Source organism: Nyctibius grandis, unplaced genomic scaffold (assembly GCF_013368605.1).
Source record: "Nyctibius grandis isolate bNycGra1 unplaced genomic scaffold, bNycGra1.pri S41, whole genome shotgun sequence".
Taxonomy (NCBI): domain Eukaryota; kingdom Metazoa; phylum Chordata; class Aves; order Nyctibiiformes; family Nyctibiidae; genus Nyctibius; species Nyctibius grandis.
In genome coordinates, this window is record NW_027167475.1 from 8270 (window position 1) to 18353 (window position 10084).

General features: G+C 52.9%; 1 protein-coding gene across 2 annotated transcripts; it reads right to left on the bottom strand.

Moving 5' to 3' along the window:
* Positions 1-204: 204 nt before the first annotated feature.
* Positions 205-9866, bottom strand: LOC137677230 (guanylate-binding protein 1-like). 2 transcript variants are annotated; one of them, XM_068424510.1, is made up of 11 exons: positions 9779-9866; positions 5216-5427; positions 4998-5125; positions 4524-4633; positions 4005-4207; positions 3645-3887; positions 3068-3348; positions 2278-2490; positions 2050-2152; positions 1726-1919; positions 205-1611 (listed from the first exon to the last, which is right to left on the bottom strand). In XM_068424510.1, the coding sequence occupies exons 2-11, from the start codon at positions 5406-5408 to the stop codon at positions 1435-1437; spliced, it is 1845 nt and encodes a 614-aa protein (XP_068280611.1). In that variant the 5' UTR covers positions 5409-5427; positions 9779-9866; the 3' UTR covers positions 205-1434. The 2 variants fall into 2 exon arrangements, with proteins under 2 accessions (XP_068280611.1, XP_068280612.1); XM_068424511.1 differs by lacking the exon at positions 5216-5427.
* Positions 9867-10084: the final 218 nt, after the last annotated feature.

Genomic DNA, 10084 nt, shown 5'->3' on the forward strand with positions numbered 1-10084 from the left:
AAAACCTCTACACCTTCACGGTACTGCAACAGTTGGTGTCCCTGCTTGTTCTCACGGTGCAGCTGAAGATTTAAATACCTGTAGGGAAGACGGAAACCCCTTTGTCCATGGGTGTTACGGGTTAAAGCCGTTAGACAGCTAAGCCCCAAACCGCTTGTGGGATGGAGGAGAGAAAGGAAGGGTAAAAGTGAGACAACACATAGCTTGAGATAAACACAGTTTAATAGGTAAAACAAAAGCCGCGTGCGCAAACAAAGCAAAATAAGGAATTCATTCACTACTTCCCATCGGCTGGCAGATGTTCAGCCATCTCCAGGAAAGCAGGACTCCATCACATGTAATGGTGGCTTGGGAAGACAAAGGCCATAACTCCAAACAACCTCCCTTCCTCCCTCTTTCCATCAGCTTTTCTTGCTTGAGCACAGTGTCATATGGTCTGGGATATGGCTTTGGTCAGCTGGGGTCAGCTGTGCCACCTGTGTCCCCTCCCAACTTCTTGCCCACCCCCAGCCTACTCGCCCTTGGGTGAGAAGCAGAAAAGGTCTTGATACTGTTCAGCAAGAGCTAAAACAGGGGTGTGTTATCAACAAATCCAAAACAGAACCACACCATTGTCTAAGGAGAACATGAACTCTATCCCAGCCAAAACCAGTACAATGGGACACACACCTCCCATGAACGCTCTACAGCCATCTCCTGCAGTGTCAGCACAGACACCCTTGGGAAGGGGCACTCAGAGAGTTCTCGGTCTGAAGAAAGGAAAGGGGGAGCAGCATGGAGATGGGGTGAGTGAACAGAGAGCAGAACAGCCCTGTGGGGAGAACTCCCTCACAGGTTCAAAGTGAGAAGAGCCTTGCTAAGGACCAGGGTGGCAATAGGTACATAGCAGAGGATGGCTTTCATCCACTGCTCCCTGAGTCATGGGCTCACTCCTTCTGGGTCACTCTGCCCAAGGCTGATGCCAAGCAAACCACGTAGTGCTCACCACGTGGATTCCTGTTTATTCACAACCTCCATGCTACTTCATGCTGCTGCATTAAGTGTGACCATAGGATGTGAGCTTAAAGCTCTCTCGGGCATGATTCCTATAGCCCTGGTGAGGAGGTCTCTAGAAGAGGTGGGTCAGATCCCCCAATGGCATGTTCTGAGCATGGCAAAATGCTCCCAGACCTACCTACCGCCATTATGGCCTTTCTGTGCCCCAGGCCACCCTGGCTTTTGATGTTCCCCGGGCCTTCAGATGAAGTGAGAGACTAGGTGCTCTTGGAGGGAAGGGGAGAACATCTTCTGGAGGAGGCATGCATGAAAACACTCTATGGCAAGCATCTTGCATGAAGGGCTTTCAAATTGTCTCACAATTGTACGTGGGGACACTACACACCTCTCTTAATTTGTTACAATAGGAGCGTTAAAGTATTTGAGAGAGATCCCCCACTACTTCAAAAAGCTAAATACTACAGATACCAAGCCCATCAGTATCGATATCATTATGTTGATCCAGGACAGGTAGCTATTCTTGGTGGTGCAATATTCCTGCTCCAGTCTCCTGTTCACCAGTTGCATGTAGTTGGCTTTGTCACGGAGGCCCTCTCTGAGCAATGCACTCTCCTCCTGTGAAGACAGGCAGGTTGTCACCAAGGAGCAAGGGGAGGGACCCAGCTGGGATCCCTTTGCCATTCTTCGCTGCTAGCCACATCTTGGCCCCTGCACTCTCCCACTTGGTACCTTTGATTTATGGCTCATCATCTTCTGGTGCTCCTCCAGCTGCTTCGCACAGCTCTCCTCCAGCTTCTTTCTCAGCTGAAGTTCATGCTCTTCGCAGCTGCGTAACTGGTCCTGCACCTTCTGCCTCTCTTCTGCCTCCTTCTTCCTCTGGACCTCCCTCTCCTGCTCAGCTCTCTCATTCCGGTCTTGCTCACCTGGTGACAGAGAAACAAGGGTCTTGCAAGGGCAGGAACTGAGTGCACAAGCCCCCAAGGAGTCCTGTTGTCCCACTCCATCATGCTTGCCCCTCTACAGGCAGTGGCATTTCTCCAGACCACAAGTTACTTTTCAGCTCCTTGTCCTTCTCTGTCAGGGAGACGTCTGCGTTGAGGATGACTTTGGCCACAGCCTGTTTTCTTTGGAGGAACTCCTGCAGGACAGCATCAGCCTGGAGGACCACGGGTAGAAGAGGAGTCAAGGGGAGAAAGAGCAGCTGGGGAGAAACGGTATCTTGTGGGAAGAGGATGGGGTATGGAGCCTCTCCCCTTGAAGGGGAGCTGCTCTTGTTCCTACCTTCACCCCTTTGCCAGGAAGTTCCCGATATTTCCCCACCAGTGCCTTCTCGTCTCCTTTGAACAGCTCGTAACCCCCTGGCACACTGTAGGCACCATCTCTGATTCGTCTCTCCATGTCCTGGGAGAGGTCCTTGAGAGCAGCCTCGCACTTGACACGGGACGCCTGCTCGTTGTCCGTGCAGAACTTCTCCTTGACCTGCTGTACCTGGCGCTGTGCGGAAAGATGCAGAGGGAAGGCATCAGCCCAGGCTGAGCTGCATCCACCACTCTCATGCTAGGTAAAAATCAAGCCAGGTCAACATGGGAATTGGGATCTCCAGTCTGGGGGGTAATCAGCTGGGAGGTGACAGATGGGGAGGGCCTTCTGCACCCACAGACATCTCTGCACCAAGGTGCACAGGGGCAGAGAGCATGCCAGGGACCACGGGCTTCACAAAACACAGGGACAAGAATTCGTCAGCAGCACAGGGGAGGTGTGGAAGGCTACAGGCTTCGAGCCAGGGCACAGACACATCTGGGTGCAGCAAGAGATCGGGCAGGCCTGAGCTTCGTCCCCATTGCAGCAGAGCTTTAGAACCCAGGCAGAAGAGGGAGCACAGCAAGGAAAGCTTCCAGTCTGCAGAGTGTGGGAGCGGGCATTGGGACTGAGTGTCCTGTGGAGAGGACACAGCAGTGTCCTCTGGCAGGAGGCAGGCAGATCCCTGTTCCCCAGGACCATGCTATTTTCCCAGAGCTAAGGGGATGATGGTGTCCCTGGGGGAATTCTGGCTGGGCTGGGGACCACCTACTATGAGATCTGCCTGGAAATAGCAGATGTTATCCTCAAATGTCCGTGCCATGAAGAGCTTCAGTGCCTCCTGCTCGCACTTGGTGTGCAGCTCCAGCAGCTCCTGAACAGTCTCCATGGGCATCTTTGCCCGCTGCTTCATCAGATCCTGGTACAACGTCACAGCTGCTTTCACTGCTGCTGTGTTCTCAATCTCTGCCAGGGCGACCACCGCACTCTCCAGGCACGGCACTGCCCCGCTCTCGATGGCCTTCACGTAGGTCTCTGCCAGTTTCCCCAGCACTGCCAAGGAGGACCAAGGATGAGACATCTGCAGCCTGAACAAAACGCAGGCTCCCATTCAGCCCTGGGCCCTGCCATATCCCTGCTGCCTCCCTCCCACACTCTTCCTGAACTTCTTTTTGTCTTTCCCACCCTGCCTGCAACATCCAGAAGCTCCAAGTCCAGCGCTATGGACAGCAGCCAGCACAAAAGCTCTCCCTTTCCCCACCTGCCTCATTTGACTCTGCATTGGATCCTGCCCCACACACAGGACCAAGAGCTGCTGCCCATCCAACCCTCTGCACAGCAGTACTCACTGTTCCCTGTTACGAAGTGCCCGCCACGGACGGTCTTAGGTGGAGACTTTTCCCAGATGTGGCTGCAGAATTTCTCCACCTGCTGCAGGAATTCAGGATCGATCTCATCATCCTGAAGCTCCTCCAAGTGGTCCAGGTCCCTCTTTCTTGCTGGTGGGTCAAAAACAAAGCACTTGCGACCTGGAAAGAACTGGCGGATGCATTCCCGGGGCTGGTTGTAGCGTTCGATCTCTGGGCTGCTACCTGTGGGGTAAGAGGACATGGAGCAAGTTCACCAGGCTTGGGCTGTTATTGAATTACACTCCAATGCTGCTGTGTCTGAGGCTGGACATCTCCAGCAGCACAGCACCATTCCCTTACCAGCCTTTAACTTCAGTGCGTTCTCCAAGTATTCGTCCTCAGAGATTTCCTTCCCATTCAACTTCAGCCGCAGTGTGAAATCCCGGACAGCCCAGACAAAAGTCGGGAAGAAGAGGACAAATTTTTCTGAATCCTTCAGTTCATCTTCACTCTTCTCGGGTGCTGCTTTCAACTTGATATGCTCAGACAGCTTCACCACATAGCTGGAGAGCTGGCTAAGGAAACAGGGACCTCAGGTCTGAATGCAGGGGCATCGCCATCCTGTAACCACTCAGCACTTCATGGGGAAGAGAGGAGACTCTGCAGGGACAGAGAATGGCCTGGAACCACCAGAGGGAGGAGGGAGAAAAACCCTCAGCCCTGAGGTCCATGACATTGGACTCCTAAGGACTCAAAGCACATCACGGGGCACCACCAGAAGGTTGTGCAGCTGTTTGAGGAGCTGGGATTTGTCAACTCCTAGCCCACCACACCGGGAGAGGAGGGCATCCCCTGGTGCTGCTGTCCCACCAAGGATACTGCAGCTGGTCCATGGCTTGCTGGTCAATGGTGCCTTTGCTGTTGTAGATCAGGGTGCTGGAGAGCAGTACGGTCAGCACAAAGATCCATGTGTCGTTCTTGTTGTCGCCCTGGAACAACAACCCTTGGCTCTTACCAACAACACCCCCTAAGTATGAGCAAAGCCCCGAATCCCCACACCCTGAATGCCCCTAACCAACAGGCCATGGCAAGACCAGTTTTTGCAGAGACCCATCCCCATGCCATCTCCATGTCGTTCTGTAGCTGGCCTTAACCTCAACTCTTACCTCTCAGGATCTGTCAAACTTATCTACCCCGACCTCCTTCCCCATGGCCTCTGGCTCTTCCCAGCACACAGGCCAAAGGCTACCAGGGGCGGTGGAAACACCTTGACTCTGATCACCGTGGTTGGGCCCTCAAGAGCTTCCACAAAGTGCTGGGAATGCACAAAGGGACATTCTGCTTCTTCCACACCTTCTCCACATCACCCCGTCCTTCAGTGTCCAGCAGCACCAGAGTGTGTCCAGGCTTGCAGGGGTGAGGTACACACCACATCCAGATACCTTTGGTGTGGGACTGCACGCTGGAGCCCAGGGAGAAACCTGTGGGGAGAACGCAAGGGCTCAACAGTGTTAAAGACAGAGTAGGAAAACCCAGGTCCCTTGGCCATGCTGTGCTGGGACCTCCCTCACCTTTCCTCTGACGAGCCAGCCTGTTCATGAGGTACGACTTGCCAGTGCGGTACAGCCCTGCGATGGCCACCACCACCACAGGCTGGGTGACCTCTGACAGCACCTGCAGGGCTTCCTGCTGGACCACCAGCCCCTTCCTCTGGCTGTTCTCAATGAGGCAGACAGGCACTGGCATGAGGATTCTGGAAGCCATTGCTGACAGCGAGCACGGCCTGCAGAGGAGACAGCGAGACAGGCTGGTTAACAAGGTGGAGACATCCCACAGTCCAAACAGGGACAGTCATTATCATCCTACTTCTTTTTTCCAAACAAACCATGCATTGCACCAAATTCCTTCCACCACACCTCCTCTTTTTGCCCCTCGCAAGTGATGCTGTGAAGGCAATACTGTTGCTTAGCAGACGTGCACGGCCCCTTCCCGTTTGCCTGGTGACAGAAATAGCTCAGTTTCTGTAAGCCCAGTGGGACAATGCGAGTACTCTGCATTATGTCCTGAACACCAGTTTGAAGCTTGCTGTGTGGTTAATCATGCAAAAATGGGTGTGGGACACAGCAATGGCCTCAGACAGGGCTCTAGACAACAGGAATGATGGGAGGGTCACACCAGAACTACGGAAAGGACATGTCAAGGCCTTTCTGCTTCTCATTCCACCCCCACCAGCGAGGAGGCTGGATGTGCACAAGAAGTTGGGAGGGGACACAGCCAGGACAGCTGACCCCAATGGACCCAAGGAATATTCCATACCATAGGACGTCATGATCAGCTCTAACACTAAGGGGCAGTTTGGCCGGGGGCTGCTGCTCAGGCACTGGCTGAGCATCAGTCGGGTGGTGGTGAGGAATTGTTTTCATTTGCATCGCTTGTCTTCCTTGGGTTTTATTTCCCTCTCTTTGTAATTTTCCTTTTCATTACAATTTATTATTATTATTATTTTATTTTATTTCAATTAATAAACTGTCTGTATCTCAACCCATGAGTTTTCACACTTTTACCCTTCTGATTCTCCCCCCATCCTGCTGGGGGGAGTCAGTGAGTGGCTGTGTGGGGCTTAGTTGCCAGCTGGGGTTAAACCACAACAACCCCCAGCCTACTCGCTGGTGGGGTGGTGTGAGAAGCAGAAAGGGCCTTGACGCTGTGTAAGGTCTGCTCAGTGATAGCAAAAACATCTCTGCATTGTCAACATTGTTTCCTGCACAAATCTAAAAACACAGCCCCATACTTGTGTCCTGCTTTGGACTAGGACAGACTCTGCAGTTGAGTTTCTTTTAAGTGACTGTACTTTCTGAAGTTGACCACACACGCTTGTGGCCATGGAAACCAGGGTCCCTGTTGGGTGTGTTTGTTCCACAAAGGAAAGGACCGTAAAAGTGTCGCACCTGTGGGGAGGAGCAGACAGGACAGGTGACCCAAACCAGACCAACGGGGTACTCCATCCCACCCACGTCATACTCAGTTTAAATCTGAGGGACCACGAGGGTCACGCTCTCTGCCCCTGTGGCTTGTGTCCAGGGAGGGTGTCCACTCTCAGCTTCTGGAGGTGACTCTTGTCAGCCGTAAAGACCAGGTGTCCCTTTAGGGATGATATCGTATGCCGCCCAAGTAAATGGACCACCATGGACAAAGGTGTCAGGTACCTGAGAGAGCTGGCTGTGCAGGAGATGATCTATAGTGACCCACAAACTATTGCAGACCCTGACGAAATGCCGTGCAGCCGACCTATGTTGCGGATGTTGGTGCAGAGTGCCCCATCGCCATATGCCCACACACTGTCACTATTGGTCTGGGGAGCAGAGGGAGAGATACCAGCTGTGGGTGATGTGGCTAACCAAATACAACAGCATGAAGACAGCCTCTCCCCTCCCCTACCGGCGTGCGTCTCAGCTGTAGAAAAACTAACGAAGCAATCTGAGAATTTCTTTGACTGATAGATTGTTTGAGAGATTGCCTGAGATGCAGAACAGGTCCTACTCGCCACCTGCATGGACCCACATCGCAGCCATTGAGAGAAGATGCCCTTCCACAAGACTGGCCCAAGAGAGACAGAACACCCCTCGAGGTGTCCTGTGGCATGCCCTGTGTGACTATGGAGAGGACGTGAGCAGATGGGATGGAAAACCCAGTAGTGCTCTATGGGCACGAGTACACGACTTGCGAGGTAAAACAAATACACAAGGGGGTTTCTCCAGGAAGGTGGCTGCTCCAGTTTCTACTGGGCTGATCTCCAGTCAGCATAGATGGGATTCTAATCCCTCCCCACCAGTCACAAACAAACAGGATTAGAAGCGCTGTGCCTTCAACCAGGTGGACGAGAGGGATAACAGAGTTTACTGGACTGTGTGGATTCGATGGCCTGGCACGTCAGAACCACAAGGCTATAAAGCCCTGGTAGACACTGGCGCACAGTGCACCCTGATGCCATCAAATCATACAGGGACAGAACCAATGAGCATTTCTGGAGTGACGGGGGGATCTCAAGAGCTATCAGTATTGGAGGCTGAAGTGAGCCTAACTGGTAACGAGTGGGAAAATCAGGCCATTGTGACTGGCCCAGATGCTGTGTGCATGCTTGGCATGGACTGCCTCACCAGAGGGTATTTTAAGGACCCAAAAGGGTATCGATGGGCCATTGGTAGAGCAGCTGTAGAGACTGACAACATTAAACAGCTGTCTACCTTGCCTGGCCTCTCAGAGGATCCTTGTCTTGTGGTGTTGCTGAAGGTAGAGGAACAGCAGGTGCCAATCGCTAACACAACAGGGCACCGGCGACAGTATCGTATCAACAGACACTCCCTGACCCCCCTCCACACACTGATTCGACAACTAGAAAACCAAGGACTGACCAGCAAGATTCACTCATCCTTTAACAGTCCAATAAGGCCAGTGCAGAAGCCTAATGGAGAATGGAGATTAACTGTAGACTATCATGCCCTAAATGAGGTTATGCCACCACTAAGCGCTGCCGTGCCAGACGTGCTCCAACTTCACTGTGAACTGGAGTCAAAGGCAGCCAAGTGGTACGCCACCACGGACAGTGTTAATGCATTTTTCTCTATTCCCTTGGCACCAAAGTGCAGGCCACAGTTTGCTTCTACCTGGAGGGGTATCCAGTACCCCTGGAATCGATTGCCCCAGGGGTGGAAACACAGCCCTACCATTTGCCAAGGACTGATCCAGAGTGCACTGGAGAAGGGTGGAGCTCTAGAGCACTTGCAGTACATTGATGATATCGTTGTATGTGGTGACAGAGCAGCAGCAGTTTTTGAGAAAGGGGAGAAAATAATGCAAATTCTTCTGCAAGCTGGTTTGCTATGCAAAGAGGCAAAGTCAAGGGTCCCGCACAGGATATACAGTTCTTAGGGATTAAATGGCAAGATGGGCATCGACAGACCCCGATAGCGGTGATCAACAAAATAACAGCCATGTCCCCATCAAAACTGTTTTAACTTTCCAACCCCTAAGCCTCTCGCCCTTTTATCTTTTCGTTTTCCCCTCTGGGGAAGGAAAGGGCGTCTGTCATCCGCTTCACAGCCCCACACAGCCTCAAACTGCTATGAAGACAATTATCTGTATCGCAGCCAAAACAAGCAAAGGGTGCACAAGAAGTTGGGAGGGGACACAGCCAGGACAGCTGACCCCAGCTGACCCAAGGGATATTCCGTACCACAGGACATCATGCTCAGCAACAAAAGTTGGAGGAAGGAGGAAAGGGGGGGACATTCAGAGTGATGGTGTTTGACTTCCCAAGTAACAGTTACGCGTGACGGAGCCCTGCTGTCCCGGACATGGGAAGGAGTGAATGAATTCCTTGTTTTGCTTTGGTTGTGCACACAACTTTTGCTTTACCTTTCAAACTGTCTTTATCTCAACCCACAACTTGTCTCCCTTTAACCCACAACTTGTCTCCCTTTACCCTTCTGATTCTCTCCTCCCAATCCCGCTGAGGGGGGAGTCAGCGAGCGACTATGTGGGACTTACTTGCCAGCTGGGGTCAAACCACGCAACCCCCAGCCATCACCCAGCCCCTGCCAGGTACCAGTAAACCCCACGGACACAGAGGCAGCACAACGGCTGCGGCTGCCCCACTGCAACCTCCCGAATGCCCCAGCACTCGCTCCAGCAACACCGAGCTCCACGGACACTGCCCACTTCTGGACTTTGAATCCTCTCTGAGGACCTCACAAGCCCTGTCCTCTTCCAAGAACACCAAGGGGGCTGCTAGTGTGGGACAAGAGGCTGCCTCTCATGTCACGGGCACTGCCAGCTCAGCAGGGAGCAGACGAAAGGTTAGTGCATAGGGCCCAAGCTTAGGCAAGTCTAAATTGCATGCAAAGCCAAGGTGAGGGTTCCCACCCATTCCCCTTGCTCCATCCCAGAGCCCAATTAGACCTTTGGATCTTTTTCTCCTCCAATCCGGTGGGGTCCCTGTCACTTGCTGGGGTCTCTGTCACTTGCTGGGGTCCCTGTTGCTTGCTGGCATCAGGAGTCATTCCACAACCCAGCTGCGCAAGGGTGCTAACGGCAGGGTGAGGGGCGCAGAGGGGGCATTAGGGGAAGGGACTCACCTTCGTCTTCGTCAGCAGCTCTGGGCTGAAACAGCTTTGCTGCAGCCTGGGTCCTGCTCTGCCTTTTTTCCTGTGCTCTTGGTCTGTCTCCTCCTATTCCGAGAAATAGTGTGAGTCAGAGACCGAAAGTGAAAGTCACAGACTAGGAGGGAGGAGGAAAGCTCTCTCATTGGCTGGTGGTTTGAGCCTGGCCAGCAGCTAAGCATGAAAACTTGGGCAGGCGAGATAAAGATGGTTCAATAAGTGAGGGAACAACAACAATAAACAACGATGCAAAAGCAAACCCTCACCACCTCCCAGCTGCCC

Bases quoted from the DNA above. Each gene is read 5' to 3' on its own strand.
- LOC137677230 (XM_068424510.1), bottom strand. From the start codon at position 5,408: ATGGCTTCCAGAATCCTCATGCCAGTGCCTGTCTGCCTCATTGAGAAC. The intron at 4,634-4,997 runs GTGTGGAAGAAG...TTGTTGTTCCAG, and splicing joins GACGGGGTGATGTGGAGAAG to GGCGACAACAAGAACGACAC. The intron at 2,491-3,067 runs GTAGGTGGTCCC...CTTTCCGCACAG, and splicing joins ATTTCCAGGCAGATCTCATA to CGCCAGGTACAGCAGGTCAA.